Source organism: Ambystoma mexicanum, chromosome 1p (genome assembly GCF_040938575.1).
Source record: "Ambystoma mexicanum isolate Mex_15411 chromosome 1p, UKY_AmexF1_1, whole genome shotgun sequence".
Taxonomy (NCBI): domain Eukaryota; kingdom Metazoa; phylum Chordata; class Amphibia; order Caudata; family Ambystomatidae; genus Ambystoma; species Ambystoma mexicanum.
The window spans coordinates 162,772,897-162,796,155 of NC_090921.1; the positions used below are offsets into that span (position 1 = coordinate 162,772,897).

At 45.2% G+C, this 23,259-nt stretch overlaps 1 protein-coding gene across 2 annotated transcripts in view; it reads right to left on the reverse strand.

Annotated features, from left to right (window-relative positions):
* Window positions 1-23,259, reverse strand: part of ACADVL (acyl-CoA dehydrogenase very long chain) — a 425,803-nt gene that overhangs the window by 393,012 nt on the left and 9,532 nt on the right. For both annotated transcript variants that reach the window (XM_069645887.1, XM_069645896.1), the window contains exon 2: window positions 2,096-2,174. In XM_069645887.1, the coding sequence (XP_069501988.1) occupies window positions 2,096-2,174 (79 nt within the window). The remainder of the gene's footprint in view (window positions 1-2,095; window positions 2,175-23,259) is intronic.

Here is a 23,259-nt window from a genome sequence, read left to right on the forward strand (position 1 = left end):
TTGTCAGCCAGGGACTCCGAGTTCTAAAACATGGCAGTGGCCATACCATGAAATAATCAATTTGGCTAGGTTATGGCACACTATATTCTACTACCTTAGAGAGCAGAACTATTGCAGTCAGAAGTGCTAGCTCACTAGATACGTAGATCAGGTGCTTTGGACGCACATTTTAGGGCACACTGATATTTTTGAATTAGGAACCAGAGATATTCAGGTTACACAGACTTTGCATGCTTAGCCCGCACACAGCACTGCTGCACAGGACAGGATCTAGCCGAGAACCAGCAACAACTTATCCAGCTGCTTGCAAACAAAGATTTTTAAATACACGTGGCTCAGTTTTAGGTAGTGCAGTCTGGAGTCATGGCTTAAGTCCTCCAGAACTCGGACTGCAAAGGGCAATTAAGAAATTAACGTAAAACACACTGCTTTGTCACAATGGCCTGGCAAACGCAAGTCGCAGCTGCCTCAACCAAAACCTCAGCAAACAACCCTCCAGTGCCAACGGAGCAGTCAATCCACAGGTCTCTGTGGGTTAACATGCCCTAGGTTCAACAGAAAAACCCACGGTGGTGAAAACCTTGCAGCCTTCAGTTTGAATCATTGGATTAAACGTGGTGGTCTTTTTATGGCCAACTGAAATAAAGCAAGCGCACTCAGCTCTGTTATTTGGAGGAGTCAAAAGATAGCTAAAATCCTGGCTAGTCAGCCAGACCGGTTGATAAATCATGACCCAAATGGGATTGCATTTCCCTGCCTACATAGAATGTTGGTCCAGGAGGAGTTCTCAACACCGTTTCCCTACTTAACCACACATCTCTTATAATCTACTCTGGTGGAGTAGATCGGATGATGCCGTCACATAAAAGTTCCTTGTAACCATGTCATTGTTTATTCGGATACCTGAAACTTGTAGATGCAGTGAATCCAGTTTTTCCTTATCTCACAGCGTAGGAATTCTACAATTACTTCGGTTCACGTCACTATTAAAAATGCACATTATGATTACATAAGATGTGTGTCCACTTTGTGTCATTTTCTGTGCACTCTGAAGTGGTTTAATGCAAACTGAGCAAGTTACATGACTTTCAAATAAATAAAATGTGAAAAGATAGTACAACAAGGACCATAAAAAGATTCAGTGAGAATAAAGAAACAACCTTAAAAACAAAACATTAGTGTTTTATATTAAAAGTCAATATAGACCACCATCCCGGAGGTCTATGGAAAGCGAAGACTGGAAGTCATCTGCATTTTATTAAGTGGGACCAGGCTCATGAATCAACATCTGGCCCTTATGAGACTTGGCCAACCTGAGCCCTCCAACTCCAATCAATCTTAATTCTCCTTGACCCAGTGGTGGAAGTGGAAAAAAGGAACTAGTGGTAACCTGGCTGCATCCAAAAAGGAGGGAGTGGGGTGGCCGGACAGATGGCGGGGACCTGGGGGCAGGATCACAAGCCCTGGCTGAACAATGAAGCAAGGATTTTCCGAAAGGTTTCATGTTGATCACAGACCCATTTCAAATTTAAAATGTGGTCAATGTTATTTGTCCCAAAAGCCCTTTGATTTTAGGCAATTCACCAGGAGTGGATTCTTTGAGGAAACGGGGTGCTATGCGACTTGGCCTCCACACCGTAGCCCTGGCCGCATAACCCCCCTTTGAATGGGGGGCCGTGGGACGCATTGGAGATCCCAGAGTACATGGTTTCCATTTCCAGCACTGCATGCCTTGCCATATCTCCCTTTCCTCCCCTACATTCAATTCAAAGCAACCTCCCACTCATCATCCCACCCACCCACAAGATGTCCACCCAGCCTCACGTATGGTAACCAAACAGATCAGACAAAATACTGTAAATAAATAAGTATCCTAATCCTTCAGGTAGGGGTCCGATTGGGGGGTGGGAGGGGGGGGGGAAGAGGCCAGGAATGTAAAGGACTGTCACTGACCCTACACTCAGAAGGAATAATTTAACATCATAGCCTTACAGAACAGTGCCCCACTGTCATCCATATTTTACTTGGTGCCTTGCGATCATTCATATTTTATTCAAGCCCAAATAAAGTGACAGGGTTGTGTGCAGTGTCTTACCTGAGCAGCCTGGGCAGCGTAGCATCGGGGGCCCAGAGTTCTCAAGGTGATGAATGCTGGGGTCTGGCATACCCTAGAACTGGAGATTAAAAACAAAAACTATTTACCAACTTCAACTGAAACAGGAATGAGTCTGAGCACATTGACATTATTCCTGCCCTAGGACACTACCAGAGAGTATTATTTTAAAGCCCTCCTGTTCACATGTAGCCAATCAACAGCCTGCTTTTGATTAGGTGAGATGGCAGCACCTTTTGAGTCTTGTGAGAGGGGAAATGTTGCTTCCACAGCACCAGTCTGTGCCCTGGAACACCTTAACTCATTTGTACAACCACATGTAACAAGACATTTCTTTGTAGGAAAGGTCCTCCTTGGATATAAGTTCATGTATGATGTACAGTTATGGAACCATTGCATTTTAACATGGCATAGTAATGCAATCCTTTCAGGCCAATGCCTTCAGGTTACCAATGTCAAAGGATAATGGTCTTCCCCAAATCATTAATTAGAAGTAGGATACTTACTCCCTGTCCTACACCGGTAATTTATTATGGCTCAGAGTTGGGGAGGAATGGCATTGCTTTGTCCAACTCCCCCTTTGTCTCCTCTCATACACCTTCAGTACAATGGGAACCCCTGGCTCTGTGAGGTCTGTCAGTGGGCTCCATATTAGCAGCTCCCAGAGCACTCTGCAGTAGGGAGATTTAGTATGAATAACAGACCTAGTCAGCCCCCAGAAGTTATTGGAACTCTTGAGCACATCTGAAGGCCATCACACATCCATATCGCGGTTTTTATACAAATCCCTATATAAAAAAAGGGGAGATTAACAATAAGGACAGTTTTGATCTTTCACTGGACCCATCTTTCCACGACTGATCACACAATTTTTCAAGCATCTCTGCAACTACTAGCACTCACCCTCTTGTAGATTTCCCTCTCCCGTTATGATTCAAGTCTGTCCTTTTTGTTCCCCAGCTCTACTCTACCTGCATGCCCTCTCCTCCTTGCTTTTCCTCACTCATCCGACGTACCACAGTGTGGTTTGCGCCCTGGGCAGGGTCCCAGTTAACACGCACAGTGTAAACGCCAAATAACATAACATTTGATTAGTGATGCAGTAGGATCGCAGTGCTCACCAGAGGCCTTACTGCCGTTAGGCAGTTTAGCATCTTGGTAAAGATACAAAACTTTGACCGGACACATGTCCAGTCAGTGCTCCACAGTAAAATGTGTCAATATTGTCCCCAAGTGTTAGACATACATACACAGACCTGGTCTTCGAGATCCATGGAGAGAGTACACCAGGGCAAGAAAGGGAAGAGGCTCTCTAAATCGTAATGGATGTCAGAACCACTTTTCTTCCCCGCCGAGGAGTGTAAAGGATCTTGAGTGCAGGGGATCCAGGCGAGCAGATCTTCCAATCTGAAGAGCTGGAATGTTTGGATGCAGTTAACAGAATATATTCTTTCTCAATCTGAGATTCCACTGGCTAGAAGGATTACCTGAAATGGGAAGTCAGCCCGCTGTAATAGGGTGGGGGGGGGGGTGCGCAATCTTGGAAATCCCATCCTGGGAAAAGCTAGGGTTGGGAATGTGGATGGATGATGCACTCTTGTGGAGCAGATGCCAAATTTGACAAGGGGTCGCTTAACTGCAAGTGTTTATGAGTAAGGGATTTGCATCCGCCTTTCTGGCTTCACAAATAACCACACGTACAGTAACATGTTCTTTTGTTTAAGGAAAATAGACAATCACTGGAATAATTATGTTGAAAGTTCCAAATACCTAGTCAACAGCAGACGTGGGATCCGCAGCATTTCCGATGTTCTCCCCGCTCATGGGATCAGGATCGGGCATAAAGCAACCAAAAAACAAAATTTTAAAAAGGTTACCGATCCACACCGGTAGGAGGAAAAAATAAAATAAATGGGAGGTCTTAGCAGCCGAAGCTTCCAGGGATAATCTGTGCTTCAAGCACGGCTTTAGCAAGGAATTTCACCTGCTGTCTCCCGGTGCATAGAAGAGTTCTCTGGAATGTCACAGCTCCTCGCTGCAATCAGAAACAAAAAACGTAACTTGTTTGAAAGAGGAGTGCATCAGTATAGGGAATGACCCATATTGGATTCACTTGATGACTCCCGGGTCACCGACCCCAGCTAAATTAATGAAGCAACAGGGCCGCCATTAGCAAGGGGAGTTGTGTCAATGGGAATCCTATCTCCTTGTCCAGGAAGATTGCCACAGCCTTCCCATTAACAAACGGGAAGTACGTGTTTTGGTTCTAGTGGCAAGAGTGTAATTCCTGACACGAAGCACTCACCGATGTAATTGGATTCTTGTCCGTCATCTCCAAGAAACACCCCTGTTAAGAGAGCAATCGAAGGAGCGGCCCCTTTGCAAAACACCTAAAAGAACTCTCTCCTATATTAGAGAGAAGCAGACTGAGCTTCTCCTCAACATGGTCGCTTGTACAGAGTGCGCTCCGGCTAGAGGTTGCCAATGGTTGTTTGATAAAGACCCTAGGAACAGTCCGGCCTGTAGCAGAGAGCAGCATGTTGTCATCCTTCCCTTAATCGAAGCTTAGAATGGAGCACACCAAGGAAGCAGTATAGTCTCTCACAGAATGGCCTTGGTGTCCAAAGCACACTATCCCAGTCTCTGCCAAGGCAGTTTTCGACAGCCTTTGTACAGTTCTGTGGGTCTGTTATTTTGTGAGGAGTTAATCTTTCCCAGGTGAAGCATGGCTCGAGCTCTCATTTCCAGCAACACCTCATGTTCCCGATGTGTCTGTTACACCATTACCCTCTTCTTCTTCTATTACCATTTCCCCCCTTTCTCTGGTTATGTCCCTCTTCCCCTGTTCTATATTCCTCCTTCTCATCAGTCGGTCATCCCCCTCACTTTCTTCCCTCTATTCTAAATGTTCCCTCTGCATTTGACTAACTTTCCTTGCCTTTTTCTTCCTTTCACCATCTTGCTCTTATTGTTCACTCTATTGCCGTTAATGCAACCTTCTGCTCGCCAGAGGTTTCTGACTACAATTCCCATCGGCCCTATCCAGCATTGTCAAAATTCTGGAGTCAAAAGCACTTGCTCCATCCCTTCCACCGCATCTCTGCTCGTTCCTCCTCTCTTCTGCCTAACAACCCCCCGCCCCCTCATTCATTCCCCTTGCTCTTCCCAGTCTCTGTTTTTCACTTTCAATCCCTCCGCCCCTCTCTCTGCCCGTTTCTACACATGGTTTTCTTCTGGATGCAGACTGGCACATTGGCACTTTCTGAAAGGCGGGTGCCACTGAAATTCCGAGGGGTTTCCCTAGTGAAGGTAAGACATCAGGGGTTGTTTTTCCCTTCAGAATACGGATACAGCCATCAAGAGCTAGGGCATCACTTCATCTGCATGTGGGTAGTGCTTCACAAATTTCTGAAAGCTAAACAGTGATCTATAGACCTGGCAGAATTAGACACATGCCTGTTGCTAAGCAACATTGTCAAGGTTAATTAATGCCTATGTTTAAAATGTACACGCTAGTTCCGAAAGATAGAACCAATTATTAAGCATTCTGTGTGGTCCGCTTTTCTTTACATTTTGAATCCGATTGGGAAAAGGCCTCATTAAACGTCGCCCGCCCTCCTGTGGTGCGGAGAAGCATCTTGCGCAATTAACATGACCAGACCTCATGCCCACCTGAGATCTGGCGCCCCTTTCTGCAGTTCAGCCTTTTAAAATATATATTTGATGGTGCTTCAGACAAATTCAAAACGGTTACTATAGTGTAGTAATTATATGATATATAAATACAGACAAAGAAAGCAGAACAAACATGAAGCAGGTACACAAAAAAGAAAAAAAAAACCTTAATGATTGTCCAGTTAAAGAAGCGATGAAGGAGAGGCAAAATGAACTGTTGGAGCCACAAAATTCCCAAATTACTTCTGACAATGCACAACAAACGGCCAGGATGGGTAATGCCAGCCGATAAATGGGCAGGAACAGACTCTGGATGACAATGGGGCTCCAACAAGTCAAAACTAGTCATGGACGAGCTGCAACTGTATCAATATTAGAAAGCCAGCAGAAAAGTCAGGAAAGCAGCAGCAACCGCAAGAGAGGCTCTGGGGCAGAGAAGAGCCACACTACAGGTAAGTAAGGCCAAGCCCTCAAGAACCAGTCCTCAACAAAGGCGGGATGATCATAGCCTTGCAGTGTCAACCACTCAACCAAACACCAGCCCATGCCTCTAAAAGCCTGGATCCAGTACAGTGCCGAAATATTGCAAACAAACAACTAGCAGCAAAGTCAACCCAAAGAGCCCCAAAAGCTGGGAGGCTTAGCAGGAAAAGAGTTGGTCCTCTGTTGGCCAATGCAAAAATCATGTTTGGCCAGCACGAGAGGGAAAGCAGGCACACCAGAGTCCAAAACAGAAAAGAAACGGCGAGGGACAGTGGAACCCAGCAAGACCTAGAGAAACACCTTGTGACAAATGTACTGCTTTGCAGGAGCAGAGGGATGAGAAGTGGCTAAAGAGCCTACTCGACCCCACACTACTAGTAAACCAGCAGTGATCCTAATCATAAAGCTCCTTTTTGGTAACGTGAGCCCAAGAACACGATATGCTTTTACAGAGGGATGTGAGCCGTCACTGAAGCAACACAACCAATAGGTTGGTGGTGGTACCAAAATAAAACAATGTCCAACCAAGGGTCTATAAAAATAGGACCTTTAATTGAACTAACAAAAATGCACACAATTAATAAAAAAAATAATACTGGCACAACCTTGTAACGTGCCCACACAGAGACTTCAAAATAAAATAAAGGGACACTGTGGCATTGTAGACAGGGGTGCCCAGACAAAGATGTTAATAGCAAAAGGTCTAGAACATGAGGTTGTATTGAAGAAAAGGTGGATAAGTGGGGCTTACAAGTAGGGTCGGTCCTTTAACGGGGACAGGGTCTCTTCAAATACCTTTTCAGTTTGTCTTTGGGGCTCTACAGCATTGAGCCAGGCTTCTACGAGCTTGGTGAAAGCAAAGTTTCCAACATGCAGTGCAGCCCAAGAAGCAACCACACATGGCACAAAGCAGCTTGAAACCGACGGGCAATGTCGGTGTAGCCCACAAGTCGTTCAAGGCAGGAACCAGGGCTTCTCCTTGACTTCTGGGAGCCTAGAGACTCCAGGGGGCAGGGTCGACTCTCTCGTCTACACCCCTCCTCTCGGCTACTCTAACTCCACCCTCTTCCTCTGCCTGCCTAGTTGAAAAGGACTCTAGCAAGAAGCACCTTTGGGTGAGAGGGCCATGGTCATGCGTGGACTGTATTTGAAGCACCAGTTCCCCCAGGACCTCCCAGGAAGGGTTCCTGTCTCCTGGAGGAAGATGTCGCCCTTCCTTAGGGGTGGGGGAGGAGGGGGGAATCAAAAAAGAAGCTTCCTGGAAAAGCACCCACATGATTGTTGTGGGTACAACCAAGCCAGATAGCTAATTACACACTGTGGGGAACCAGAAGGAATCAGACTAAGTAGTGTCATGGTTTGCAGGTGTTAATTAAAAATAAAAAGAAAACACCCATCTAGCCCTATGAAACTAAAATTAAGTGTTCCTAAAAAAAAATTTAAAAAAGTCCAAAAGAAAATAGTCCTTAGTCCAATCCCTAATCACTAAATGGCCCTACCACTTAAGAAGGAAAAAAGAAGAAAAGAAAAAAAAAGTGATGAGGGTATTGGGGGGCAGGGGGCGGCTTAATGACCTGATTGATGGCTTCTGTCTGACCCAACACTTGGATCCTTTTTCCAGGAAGAAGGTTTACAAGTGTGTCCCGTTCTGAATTTCTCTACACAAAGTTCACCAGTTCATTGCAGGACAGTCCTCAGCCTCTATGCAGGTTATATATAGCAGGATTTAGTCTTTATTCAGATTTCGTACGTTTTCCTTTTCTCCACAAAAACAAGTCGATCACAGAATATCACCAAGTCTTACACAATGTCCTCGTCTTGTTATCACTGGAGCCCTTGGCTCTCTAGTCGATATACTTCATGGCCATGGTGGGGCGTCTGCCAGTATGAAGCGTTTGGATTTTCTTGGCTTTTCCAGACTTAACTATATGTTTTTCTCGACACTTCCGAACTCTCCAAAGCCCTTTCACCCTCAGCAAGGTTTGCTTTATTGTTCGCCCCGCTCAGTGGCGTTCTCTTCGGGAGTAGACGCTTCACTTATGCTCCTCGGCTCGGCAGTTATTACCTTTCTCGTTTAGAGATCTGGGACCAGGCATCTCCAGTACAGTCTGGTCTCGGCATTGGCCAACGGACCCCATGGCCATCACGGCTTGCTGGTGGTCACTGCCTCACCAGGGTCTCTATTTCCCTCTCCCGGCCTGCGTTTCATGTTCGGGTCGGACGCCAGCCTTTGGGCATCTGGCTGGCACTTCGTTCGCCCTCTATGCTGCTTCCAGCTCTGCAGTCTAGTGTGGCTCACACCTCCAGGACGTCGGCCTGTCAGAGGCTCGCTTCTTGATTCAAAGTTTCTCATTGTTTTATGTACGTTATCCAAACCAAAAAGGGAGTGTCGCTGATTTTTGTCTAGGAAGTTTAGGTAAGGTTCAGCATTTCCTGAAGCCAAAAAGGTTAAAGAAATGTCACTGCTTGGTGGATTCAAAAAAGCAACAAGAGTCTGTCCAATTCCCTTATAGGCAGATAACATACATTGGAGTAGGAGTTCCTTACCTGAAAGAGTCCTTGTCCCCAAGAGGGAAGTCACTCCCACTGAGGTTCCACTTGCCCAGACGCCTAGGGAGGATCTTGTTGAGCAGGTTCCCCTCCCTAGCCTCAAAGGGGGTGGCTCACCTCCGGGGAGAAGGGATGAATAGTCCAGATTCGTTGCATATCCGTCCCGTTAAATGAGAGGCTCCTCCTTGATCTGGAAGTGGGAAATTACTTAAAGACCACATTACCTTGCTCTTCCCCTTTTCAATGTTCCACAGAGAAACAAAAAGGTTGACGCTCTACTCGAGCACTGGAATCTTTCCTTAGACTCGTCCTGATTAGAGGGGAGTGGTCTGTCACAAGCCAGTATCTTCTTCCCGTTAGATAATAATGCAGGTTCAAGATTGCCCATTTTATGGACAGGGCTTCCAGTTCAACCGTGGAAAATGATTGTTCCGTCTCATATACAAGACGGGATGTGCCATGCCATCATGCTCTTGAGACAACACAGCTCCCAACCCAACCTTAGAGGCATCTGTCTGAAGGATACATTCCTGATTGAAGTCAGGTGATTGGCATATTTGTTTCAAGCCTTCAAAGCTCTGTTGATGATCTTTTCCCCAGAAACTCTTTTTGTGGATGAGAGTTCAACTTTTCTCTCAAATTGGCAGCCAAGGTGGAATAGTTCAATATAAAATGCTGATAATATCCAGTCAATCCTAAAAAAGCTTGAAGATCATGCTTAGTTCTAGGCACAGGGGTTCATTCTACTGCTTTAACCTTTTGCGTCTGAGGTTTTATCAGTCCATTTACAATAAAGTAACCCACATACTTTACAGTTGCCTGCGCCAGATGAAATGTCTTTGGTTTCACCGTTAAACCTTCTCCTAAATGCTATTGCAATTACATAGAGGTGGTGCATGTGTTCTGGCAAGGTCTTACCGTGTACAATAATGTAGTACAAGTAGGCTCAAGAAAAGCTAGAGTATGGGTTTAGAATCTTATACATTAACCTCTGGAATGTGACAGGAGCAGCGCACTGTGCAAACCAAAGGAGAGTACTTTAAATTGAATGAGATCCTGCAGGTTAAAAAGGCAGTCTTTTTTCCCCCATCGGTGGGGTTAGGGGGTTCAACTGCCAGCATCCTTTGGTTAAATTCAGAGTAGATAAATGTAGATGACCAGAGCTTGGTGATTCATGGGATGGGGTAATTATCAAACAGAGATGGAGTTCAGTTACCCGAAATCTATATAGAACCTCAAACTTCTTTTCGTCTTAACCACTGAGACATTGGGGGGGGGGGGACAATGGCGCTCCGGGAGCTCAATGATGTTGCCCTTGTTCATTGCGTGGAGCTCACTCTCAATTATTTTCCTTTTTGCCTCCAAGATCCTGCAAGGCTTTACATTTACTATTTTTTCAGTGCGATGAATCAGCCAAAACCTCGACTCGGGACCTTCCTCAGGTGGCCAGGGGATGGCAGACACTTCCTGATCCCGACCCTGGGTGCGGTATTCTGCGTGAGGATCACACGGGGGACGAAACAGGTCAGGACGAAGGGCACCGTCCCCTGTTCAACTTTCCCCGAAACCCTAATCTCTTGATGGCCTGTTGTAAAATAGAAAGTTAGAAAAACTAAACTTTGTTGTCAAAGACTACAAGTTCCATAAATCCCTCAGTACTGGGAGCAAGGTGAAGATACAGGAGAGGTCAGCCAATTAGACAATATGACCCACACCTGAGGGGGACAGAGTCTTAAAAGGCCCCCCTCAGGTGCAGGTGAAAAGAAGGAGGAGAAAGAAGCAGGACTGGAGAAAGCAGTGCGGGGCGTTTATGTTCTGGGAAGCAAGATTAGAGCGTTGGAGAAACCCGGGCCCAGTGTGGGTCCTGAGAGGGTCTGTGCCTCTAACAAAATGCAGAGGCTGCGCAGCGCAAAGGGAAACACTTACCCATTCAAATCGCAATGTGCAGATATTGCGCAGCAGGAAGCAGAAGCAGACGAGAGGTTACAGGTGGCAGGGTTGCACCAGGAACTTTTAGGAGCTAAGGCGGCGCCAATTCAATGTGGTGGACGTGACGGCGACCCAGAGGAAAGAGTTTGTCTGACTGGGAGAAGCCACTGCTACAACAGTCCTAGGAACACAGAATGGAGCACAAGAGAGCGACTTACCTGGCGAGTCTGCAGTGCATGAATGACCCCTGGGTGCTCCGATGCTGGCTGCATGCGTCATGCAGACAGTTTCACTCACGATTGAGCAAGGACCATGCAGATGAATGTTATAAATATCAAAGCCAACCCAAATGGTATTCTGTGAAACCAAAAGACTCTACAACCGAGTACGCAAGTTGCAAAAAAAACTCCTACAACTTGGCGGAGATACCCCATAACAATACCAGGTGTGCAATCAATAACCAAGCCAAAAGAGGTTAAACCCCAGACGAAATAATATTAAACACTGCCAAAGAACAGAGGGAGCTTTTGAAAAGACCCAGGGTTGTAAAGACTACAGCTCAGATTCTGGAGACATATGCCTGTAGTTGATACACACATACATTGCCAAAGCCATGACAGAAGAAAAGTGAGATTGTCTTTTAATAACTACTTGTTGGTGAAAAGGGGAAAGAAAGGTGCCAAACAGAGGGAGAGGAGCATAATTGCCAAGGAGATTTGAAGAGCACTAATATGGTTCCTTGTTTCCCCATAACTTGTTCCGCTGCTTAAGAAGGCTGATGAAGTTGTTTGGAAATTCCCACTGAAACACTTATTGCTGTTGTTGAAGAAGTAGACGAGCAGGCGAGTATACCCGTTGGGCAAGAAGTTATTGCATTACAAAGTCTGGCAAAGGAAGGAGCCAGATAGCAGTTGATAACAGTGCCAAATGGTGGCTAGTACAACTCATGTTGAGTCACACAATTCAAAGAAGAATTGTTAAAGCTTGAAGAAGAATTACAATTCTTTTTGAAACTAAGATTGTAGTAAGTCATCCTAACAAAGACATTTGCTGTTACTACAAAGATGAAGCCTGTTCTTACTGCAGGAAGAGTTTATTTTTGAAACCAGAAGTTCTTACAGTCATCCTGATAATGACATTTCTTGTTTCCACAAAGGTGAAACCTGTTCTTACTCCAGGACGAGTGGGAATAGTTTATTTCTTTCGGAAGCCAAAGCAGTGTGACAATCCGTTTGTGTTGTTTGCTTGGAGAAGACAAACATGAGACCATTCTTGCTCCAGGAGGAGTGGGAACTTGTGATTCCTTGAGATGCCTTAATGAAGCAACAGAACTTTGTGTGACTTAGTATCAAATCTCAAGAACTGTGTTGAACTTTGTGCTAAACCGGATTTCCTGGTTTTCTATGAACTGTGGGGAAAAAACCCTGGGTCATATCTGGGGAAGGGAAACTCACCCAGGTAATAATAATAATTTCGCATTTATATAGCGCTACGAACCCTCAGGTATCTGAGCGCTGCTTATTATTACCCACAGTGTGTGGTGCTCATTTATCGACCTCAGAAGGATGAAAGGCTGAGTTTGGCCCTGCCAGGATTCGAAACTGCGTTAGCACGATCTGCACTGATGTCAAAGCGAGCGCTCTACTCGCTGTGCCACTTAACCGGCAGAGACATTATGAAGAGACATTGGTCCTATTGTGACTCAGATCATGTGTTATGCATGGTTATTGAATTGAAATGCACTACATTTCCTTTATTTGTTGTGAAAGTGTGAGGGACACATATCCATTTGTTGGAGTGTTTCCTTTAGTTTATCTTAGGCAGGGAAATCATCAGGGCAGGGATAGTGGGGCATTTATCCAACCTGTTTATTTAATAAAATGGCTAAAGTTGAAAACTCTTTACAAAAAGTTGTCCACTTCACATTTCTGACCCGTCACACCCGGCTGGTGTTCTGATGTAATGAAAAACATTCTGTACTATTCCTGGTTTTCCAGAGAAGACCTCCGTGAATAGGTGTAATAAATCTGAGAAGGGTAGGTGGCTAGGGACCAACTACTGTTCTAGATCTTGGATGGCGAGGAGAGCGGTCATGGTTAAAGTAGTCTCCTCTACCGGGTCGATTTTCCACTCTTTCAACAAGCTGACATGATATATTTGTGTTTTCCGTCTATCTGGTTGAGCCACTACATAATAAAAACAACCCTTTTTCTCAAGAATGTTATATGGACCCTTTAGAGGTCATTTTGTTCTCCGAGGCGGGAAGGAGGACTAAGACAGATTCCCCAATGGAGAAAGATTGGGCTACCGCTCATCTATCATGGAGGTTTTTTTGATGTTCTTGGGCCCTGACTAACTGGTGTTTGAGGATTTCTCCGACAGCAGCCATATGGGATTTTAGCTTCTGTGCTATCTGAGAAATTGGTATAATGGCCTCTTCTCATGTCTCTTTTAGCATCTCTCTAGGTTCTCTTCCATATAATAACTCAAATGTGGAGTACCCTAGTGACCCCCAAGGTGATTTCCCAACTGCAAAGGAGGCACAGGAAATTGTAACATCCCAATTTCTACCATCAGCCTCTATTAACTTTACGTTGTGGAGTATTTTTTTTTTTTTAAAGGTTTGGTTAAACCTTTCATCTGTGGGTGATACACAGGATACACAAAGGTACATGGGGTTTTAATGTGCAGCATTTCTTTTACACCCTGCATAATTTTCACATAAAAGTGGTGCCTTGATCCATGTGGATTTCCTTTGGGAATTTGACTAGTGAAAGGAAGGGGAGTAGATGTTTTAGGATTTGTTGACAGTATTATTCCTAAGAGGAAATGCTTCAGGATAACTAGTATCATAGTCAACAATCACTAGTATGAATGCATTTCCCAATTTAGATGTTCTAGCAGACCTATTATGTCCATTGTAAATCAGGAAAAGGGCACTCTGTGATGGGACGGGGTTGTAATGGGGCATGAGGGGGAACGGGATTAACTGCGCTCTTTTGGCAAATCTCGCTGGTAGAAACAGTTCTTCACATCTGCAAACACTCTGTGTCACAAGCTCACCTACTGAGCACTGGTTGCAGTGCTCTTCCTTCATGCTGCCGGGGTTCCTGCTTCGGTCACAGATAGGTTCTTCTCCTTCCCCTGGGATGGCGCGGCGATAGGCACCCCTGCGTCGCCCTTGGAGATGCCATGGCGCCTTGGTGATGCACACCAGCTACGGAGGAGGGCAGTCACGCGACACCAGCGTTTTTTGGGATGCTGCTGTTTTTCCCCTATTGGTCTTGGTGAACTGGCTATTTTCTGGACATTGGATTATTTAGATTTTTTGAACCTGGAACTGTGCCTTTGGAACTCTTGGATTTTGGTGGGACTTTTCTATCTGGAACTCTGGTGGGACTGAAGAAACTGGATAATGTCATCCAGCTAGCTTGTGCTGTTCGGGCTAGGTTTGCCTTATATGGGTTTCGTTTTACAATACCCAGTAGGATGTCGTCTTTTCAGAGCTGGTTCAGGTATTTTATGTATACCGGGGGGTGGGGTGGGAGGGGTTACATGAATATATAGTTATAGATCTGTGCGACTACTTCCTTGTTTCAGTCCAGCTGCCGAGTGCCTAGCGGTGCTGTACCCAGTCTCACCTTTTGTACTAATTTCTGGCCAGAGATTTTCTTTGTTCTTCCCTGGCTGGTACTTGGGGAAGAAGGTATCAGTACACCGAGACCTCAGTTCATGACAGACCGAGAAGCCACTTTTAACCATTTAGACTTATGGAGGCCGCAGCCTTGATTCAGGCCACTACCGCAGTCATGACTACCGCTAATACAGTATTGCATCAATGAGTGGATGCAATCCAGAGCGGCCGTCACCCATTACCTCCAGATGATGAATATGGTGACGGTGCACCTGCGCATCCTGGGGGTGCTCCAATACCAGTTCCTCAGGCCCCACCCAGTCTACGTGCCTACTCCGTTCCCCTCTGGCTCCTCAGAGGAGTTTTTGGAGAGAGCCACGCAAATTTTGCACATTCATCAACCAGTGCAAATTGCTTTTTTAATGTAGACCCCAGGTCTTTCCCAATTCTACAACTAAGGCCGCCTTCACGTTATCACATCTGGGTGGTTTAGCAGCCACTTGGGCTAACGCTGTGTTAGAAGGCAATAGTCCTGTTTTGTATGATTTCGACCACCTAGTCTCGGAAATGGCTTAAATCTTCGACACCCGCTTTAAGGTTCAGACACAAGACCTACAACTTTTAGAGTTAACACAAAGAAAAGCAGGACTTAACTGATTCAATCAGCTAGCCGCTGAGACTTCTTGGCTTGAACATAAGAAATCTGTTTTGTATAGGGGTCTGAGTGATGCCATGAAAGACGGCCCTAGCGGTGGTTCCTTCCTTTCCAATCCAATATCCAAAGTAAGGGGACTTTACTCTCCAAGTAGATGCAAGAAGAGCAGAAATGTAAAGACCAACTATGTAAAACAGCTAACTTTGCATGCAGTCACTCTTCAGGTCCTTCGAGGTCTATGGACAGTACTCCTAAGCCTATGCAGATTGGTAGTACTTGGGGTCCCTTGACTATCTGCCGAAAGAGAATGACAATGTGTGTCTAATAGGACATTTCGTTAAGGAGTGTCCAAAGAGATCAAAACACACGTTGGTTTTTGGGAAGACTCACTCTTAAAGCAAGGGGTACGGATGGGCCTTAATTACTCTAGAACCCTTGACACATTTGTCTCTAGTCAGGCCACTCGTATGATCATTGAGGCCTGTCTTACTATACCAGGATGAACAGAACAACCCATTCGGTCTTGATCGATTCAGCTGTCCCAGGAAACTATGTTGACATATCTCGAGCTGCCTGCTTGAAACTGCCTCTACAAGATAAAGTCACACCTGAAACTGTACAGGCAGTGACAAGCACTAATCTCATCTATGGTCTGATTCGACAGCAAACCCTGACCCTACTTCTTACCATTAAGGAAAAACACTGAACAAATCACTGTTATTGCTGCCCCCAATTTGGCATCATCCTAGGAATGTCTTGGCTAAAGAAGCATAATCCTGTCATTGAGTGGGTTAATAGTACTCTTGTTTCATTCCGCTTTTTGTCAGCCATTTGGTCTTCTACAACCCATGCCAATTCCACATAAACTGTGGTATATGGTATCCATGGATTTCATAACTGACCTACCTAAGGTAAAACACTAGGATACCATTTGGGTAATCGTTTATTCACGAAAATGGCTTGTTTTGTTCCCTGTACTGGCATACCTACTTCTCCAGTCCTGGCCAATCTATATTCCCCGTTATGTATTTTGTCCGTTTAGTCTACCGTCCATCATGGTCTCCGATCGGGGATCTCAATTCACTTTGCATTCTGGACTGCCCTCACTTCCCTCCTTGGTATCGATGCCCGGTTTTCCTCTGCTAATCATCCAGAAACTGTAGGACAGACAGTTCGCCTAAATCAGACATTAGAACAGTATCTCTGCTGTCTGTGTCTACATCATCAGGACACATGGTACAATGTGTTATGTACAGCTAAATTAGCTTACAACCACGCCCCTCATTCTGCAACAGGTACTTCCCCTTTCTTTTCCCTTTATGGTGAACACCCTCGTTCATTGCCCCTTCTTGTGGCTCCTTCGACTCTCATCCCTGCTGTCAATGACTGCTACAGAGATCTCGTCCATCCATGAACAGACACACCAACATCTACGAGATGCTGAGATGTACATACGGCTGACCAGCATCGTCGCCTTGCTCCAGTATATGAACCAGGGGACAAAGTACGGTTGGCGACTCGTTATCTCTGTATTCCTGGCTGCCGTAAATTGCTACCTCATTTTGTCAGTCCATATAAAATCACTTCTCTCTCTCTCCATCTGACTCTGCCCAATTCCTGGCGTATCCACCATGTGTTTCATACTTCACTTCTAAAGCCTTGTCCTTCTTCTACTCGCTTTTCTGACCCCCCCCCCGCTCCCCCATTGTATTGGGTTCTGCTGATGAATATACGTTAATGCCACACTTGATTTGCCATACTTGATTCCAATTTATCCAGAGGTCGTTTGCTGTATTTAGTACACTCGAAGGAATATGGCCCCCGAAGAGCGTACCTGGGAACCTGTTGCTAATATCCATGCCCCCCTGTTGGTTGCACGGTTCCATTGTGCATATCCTGAGCACCCGCAGGGTCTGCAGGCATTGAGAGTGTGGGGGGGAACTGTCACAAACTCACCTGCTGCACTCTTCCTCCATGTTACCGGGGGTCCCGCTCAGGTCTTCTCCTTTCCTCAGGATGGCACAGCGGTGGGGGCCCCTGCGTCACCCTTGGAGACTGCCATGGTGTCTTGATGGCGCGAGATGTGCGCACCAGCAACGGAGGAAGGTAGTCATGTAACAGCAGCGCATTACATGACCAATCATGAAATGCCCTCCTGACCTATTTAAATGCCTGGCATTTGCAACTCCTTGATTCTCTGCTGTTTTTGCATGTGCTTTTTGACTTTCTGGATTTTTGGCTCAATGGTTTTTTAAGATTGCTGCCGTTTTTCCCCCTGTTGGTCTTGGTGAACTGGCCATTTTTGGGACATTAGATTATTTGGATTTTCTGACCTTGGGAACTTTCTTGAATTTTGGTGGGACTTTTCTATCTGGAACTCTGGTGAGACTGAACAAACAAGATATTGTTATCCGCCTAGCTTGCGCTCTCATGCCATTCGATTAGGTTTGCCTTATATGGGATTTGTTGAGAAGGCCCAGCAGGATTTCGTCTCTTCAAAGGTACAAGTACATCTGGGATCTCAGTTTATGACACTGGGCCAGTGGAAATGTGGTATAACCTGGCTTTGGAGTTTCCCTATCCTTTGGTGTATGGCCGTTAGGTGGGAATGGGCCAGCTCCAACACATGACTATGGGGAGTCACCAATTGTTTCGGCTAAGGTCAGCTTTCCCATCATCTCCTCGATAAAGTAATCCTTGCTTTGTAAAGAATAAAAAAGGGACCAGTTTGACTATGCCCTTGTTCTTCTGAGCTTACCCTGCCAAAGGTGTCCGGGCGTGGTTGTTCCTTTTCACGAAAGCAAGATTGGGTAACGAAGCAATGTCCTCAGTTTCTCTTACACCTGGTTCCTCTCTAACAAGTTTGGCTTCTCCAAATCCTATCAACGAACCCTCTTTCTACAAAGGCATCTACCTCTTGGGGTACAGGGGTGAGGGCCTCTTCACGGACCCCTTGCGCTTTAGCCCGACAGGCTTTTGAGAATCAACTTCACCCCCCCCCCTATAATCAGGATCTATCACACCAGCTGCTACTTTGCACTAGTCTAATGCATGTTCTTGTTGGAGGGGAAAAGACTCCGACCTATGAGAATTAAGCACCTTTCATTCAGCGGGATCGAGATGTTCTCTATGCTATATACGTCGAAGCTGATGGACTGGGGAGTTGCTAGAGTGGGGGCTTTGGCCTTCTCAACTTTGTAAATAGCACGGGTCCCCAACTTATATCAGCTGGCCAACATCCCACTTCTGACACGATACGTGGCGAACCAGAAGAAGGAGTCGACTCGAGTAGTGCCAATGGTTCAAGGATGTTCATTCAAAAGAAAAAGCCTATCTAGCCCTCGAGCTATGAGGGAGCTATGACACAGACCGATCAAACAAGACAGACGGGCGCCTTGCAGTCATACACAAGACTTCATGGCCCTGCACCAGACTTGGCGTTGACAACATTGGCTCTTGGAAGATATTGTAGAGCTAGTCTAGAAAGACCCTGAGAGAGTCTAGGTAGAGAAGGGGATTGCCTTTACATTATCCCAACTAGCTAGCACAGAAAATAGATAGTAGGGGGCTATATTCATTACATACTAACCCAAGGGTTGTGGTTGAAAGGGCTCTCTTTGGACAAGAGTTAAAGGGACAGCCATAGCGTCCTCCTGAATCGATTGAACCATCTTTGGGAGTTGGAATGCTCTTGGCAAGAAATTTGAAGCAGTGGTAAAGATTAAAAAGGCCACTCCTGTTTTGTGGAACTTGGCATTCCTGCAGCTGATCAGGAACGCACATGTGACCTATGAACCTGCACTGCTGCCAGAGGTGCGCTATGTTGGAGCCTTATGAAAATGGGACAGGGGGGTCAGATTAGCAGACGTCCATTTCAGAAAGGGAATTAGCAGCATCCTTTTTTGTCTTCTAAAAATCAAAGACGTGCAGGCAATGCTGGCTCATCAGATGGCATTCCATCACACCCTGGCCTGCAGCAGAAAATGGCAAAACAGAAAGTTGATGGCTGGAAGGTTTTGAATTACCCTACTGATGAGGTCCAACCAGACCGAAACACGTGTCTGGGGTTGCTGTTGGTACTCTTGTTCAGAGGAGTCTAGCATTTCGGTGCTGGACTGCCCCAAGGCAGGACAAAGACTGATATGTTTGGGATATTTCTTCTCTGTGAAAGATAGTGAGCTAAAGACTCTGGGTAAGTCTCTCGTAACCAAGACTAATGTCTGGCAGAGGGACTCCCAGGACCCCCCTTGTTAATCTGCAGCAGAAAATGCCACCTCACCAATTTCGTTATTGCAAGGTGGCAAACAATGAGCCGAGATAGAAAGTGGGACACAGTGATGCTGAAGAACTGAGCATGGGGCTGTCGGTCTAGAAAAATGGACACCTCTCACGATTGACGGCAAACGTATTTTGGTGGCCGAAGGCCAACCGTCTCATGTACATAACGATAGAAATACAGGTTTCTGAGTTTGACCAATGAGCGGCCATTTTGATGTAACAAGGATCGCCATTTTGTTTTCTAACGATTGCTCATTGCTTTCTGTTCAAACTGCTTCGCAGCACATTTCTGCTTACTCTGCTTGACTGTTAACATTGTTGTCTGAACGTGAAAGGACAAGGCCGCAAGGCTAATAAGGAGTTTGTTGAAACAGAACGTAGGCAGCTCCGGAGAAGAATGCCCGGCTCCCTCCCGAATGTAGCCTTGAAGGAGAGCCGCAGGGCATTTAATCATTTCACAGCTGCCAGCAAGTCTCGTTGTATGGTAGAATATGTTAGAATAAAGCAGCTAAATGCTTGAATTATGCTCTTCTTACAGCCCCCCTTTTCCGAGTCCTGTAGAGCGTGTCGGTTCCCAGGACACGAATAGCACCTAATAGATAGCAAGGTCTGGAATGTGACTCTTCCCCCGTATGTAGCTCGCTTACAAGAACAGAAGCACTGTGTCCTGTTCAACAAAGAAAAGATGTCTCTACACTTGCAAGGTTGCATATTGTTACTAGAATAGATATTTGAAGGTGTCATATTCGTGGAAATTGTCCATCATGAAACCGAGTTCAAAGAAACCCAATAAAGGGAGGTGTTAAACATGTGACAGCTGATTGTATGATATGCATTTTGTATACATGTAACTGATGTACGTAATTCGCTCTCTTGCGTCCCTCGAGGTCTAGAGATACACATCGCGGGGCGTGAGACCGAGTTGGCCAACTGAGACTATTTGCTTTGCAATAATCCCTAGCTTTGGGAATACAACCTCGTGTCTGGCGGCTTTCCTTGTTTGCATAACGCGAGGGACCCCTAGGGGCCCCTTTCAGGGCAAAGAGAGCATCCTGGGGCATAGAGAGCATCCTTGCCTGCAGAGGCAATGCAGCTCATCACCTCCGTAAGCACGCTGGCCTGCTACTCCAACTCACAACCCTTCCTTTTCTGTCCATCATTGGAGGATAAGACGTGGACCTCTACAGGGAGCCAGTAAAATGATCCTTTTTTATTCAGTGGACCATAGACTTAACAAGGATCAAGAATGACATTGCTTTTAATAAATGTGTTAACTTTGGAACAGCTCTTATACCCTATGCTTCTGCTACATGTCAATAGAAGGACTTAACTAGAAGACATATAAAAAAAAAAAGAATGTTCTGCTGTAAACTGAATTTATATGTAGATAGGGCCGGGTGGCAACTATACTCAAATAATTGGGATAGATGTTCCCTGTTGTCACATTTCAGAAAAAAATTCACATTTTACTTATTTCTATTTTGTTCTTATCTGATTTCAATCCATTACGCAGCGGGAAGTAAAGTCTGCCCGCTGCAATTGAAATCCCTTCCGTACAGTGTCCTCTTGTATGCAGACGATACTGCAATAGTGGATCTGAACCCTGAAGGTTTATAGCTACGGCATTGGTATGCCGAATACCTGGGTGTACATATGCTAAAAATAAAGAAAATCCAATCAAATATCCTGGTATTTGGGAAAGGGGCAAACCATACAAGTAGTCACGTAATACTAATATAGAAACAGTGGAAGAATATTCATGTTTGGACCTGACATTTATGCAAGGTGGGGAATGGGCAGCTCAGATTAATAAAATAGAGAGAACCTCTGAAGTTTAAATGCCTCCTGAGGTTTTATCATACGTACGGAGGCCTAAGGCTCGATAAATGCCTGGAGGTGTATAAGACTGTGGCCAATGACTTTGTATGGTAGCAAAATCTGAGGCCATGCAAAATGTGATAAAAAAAATACGTTTTTAAGACAGATAGTAGGGCTCCCTACCGTAACCCTGAATAATGCATTGGGATTGGAATTGGGGATAACAAGTCCATTCTTAGAGGTCCAGTCCAGATTTCTAGTTTCTTTTCTAAAGAACCATCTGTGATTTGCTACCAATGTAAATGTAGGGATCTCTGAAATTGGCAGCTGCTCAGGGCGCAATAAGTGTAAGTGGTATAAGGCAGACATACACTATGGAGGACTTCTTCAAATGAAGATGAAAGCAAAGATTCAAAAAGAAGCTTTGGTACATTATGTAGCCTGAAGAAAGAAATCAAAATAAAAGCGACCAACGAGAAGAGACACGGATGTGCAGAATATACTTTGTCTATATCATATATGCAGACTGCCGGCCACACCAACAAGAGGATATTATTAGGATCAGATAGCAGAAGGTGGCTGCTCTTACCAGATTAAACGTATTACCCTTGAACAAAAGATGGAGAAAAGGGAAGACCAAATTCATGCGCATTGGGGGGGGGGTGGATTTGTTGCAATTTCTACTAGTTTGGCCGCAATTTTTAGCACTGTTTATTTTGACTTAGGTCTTTTTTTAGAGAAGATGGAACAAGGACTTCGACTATTTGGGTTAATGAAAGGATCATTTTTTGTTCTATTCATTGACTACAATACTTCATAATCCTAGAAAAATATATGATACGATTTTCATTTTGCCATTTGCTATAGCACCTTTCAAAATAATTATGGTCCCAACGCGCTTATGATTGTATGCCCTCCAAGGCACTCGAGTCCAGAAATTTGGGAGGTGCTATTATGCATGTGTGCATTTTTGCCATTAAAGTTATGCGAGGGTGGCCACGGCCCCGCTAGCCACCCATGTCTAAATTGAGTGTGTATGGGTGCAGCTGAGGTATACTATGGACTAAAGGGGGTGGGGGTTAAGAAATTGAGAATACTGTGGGAAACTAGTTACATTTTTTGGTGTTAAAAGTAGCTACATTCTTTTGGCTGAGGCAAGGTGCAATAGTTTGTGTTAAATGCAAGTGCAGGTGTGTGTGTGGAAGTGAGCCCATGCCTTTCCGCTAGGTAGCAAAGGTGGTGTGTCCGAGAGAAGAAAGGGGATTAGCTGTATAAACAGTCTACTTCCTGGGTTCTATCTATATATAAGGAGCAGTGCTTCGTTTCATAGGCGATCTGATGAATGCATAATAACTTGCACATTCATTAAGCCACACTGAAATTGGACACTGGGAAACCACAATGAATGAACTAGTTTGACTTGTTCCCTATATTTGCAATCTTTCAATATAGAGACAGCGAATAGTGGTATTTTTCTATACACAGGCAAAGAAGAATATTTCTATTTTATAAAAAGGGATATCACTGAGTAAGATGAGTGCACCCTAATAGATCAGCAGACTATTTCTTTGAGATTTTCTAGTAATATTACAATAATTAAAAACTGCATACACACCAGAGTAGGCAGGGTCATAATGTATGCTACATATTTGCTATCCAGTCATGGAAGCACCAATTGAGGACCAGTGAGGGGCACCTGTATTAACAAAGCTTTCACGTTCTCTTTTTTTTTTTTAAATGTATTTTATTTTATAACGACCACACAGTGCAACAGAACATAAATAGAACACATCAAGCCACAACAAAGGCCAAACAACAGATATGAAAAAGAAAAGAAAGAAAAAACAGAACAGAATTAACTTAACAATCCCCTTCCCTCCCCCCTATGAGCCTGTAGGGTGTCCACCATCATTGTCCGTTCCGTGTGGTGGGGTTCCGTCGCTCTCAGATCCAGCCGAGGTCGACCCCGTACTAAACAGTTCAGCCAATAGCACCTTCCATGCCGTGAGGGAGCTCACCTCTTCCTCCCCTCCCGCCCTGCTGGCCTCCCACCATGCTGTCGTCTCGGCGGCAGCCCATTTCTGGAGGTCCCGCCACCATACCTCCACCCGTGGCCTCTGACAA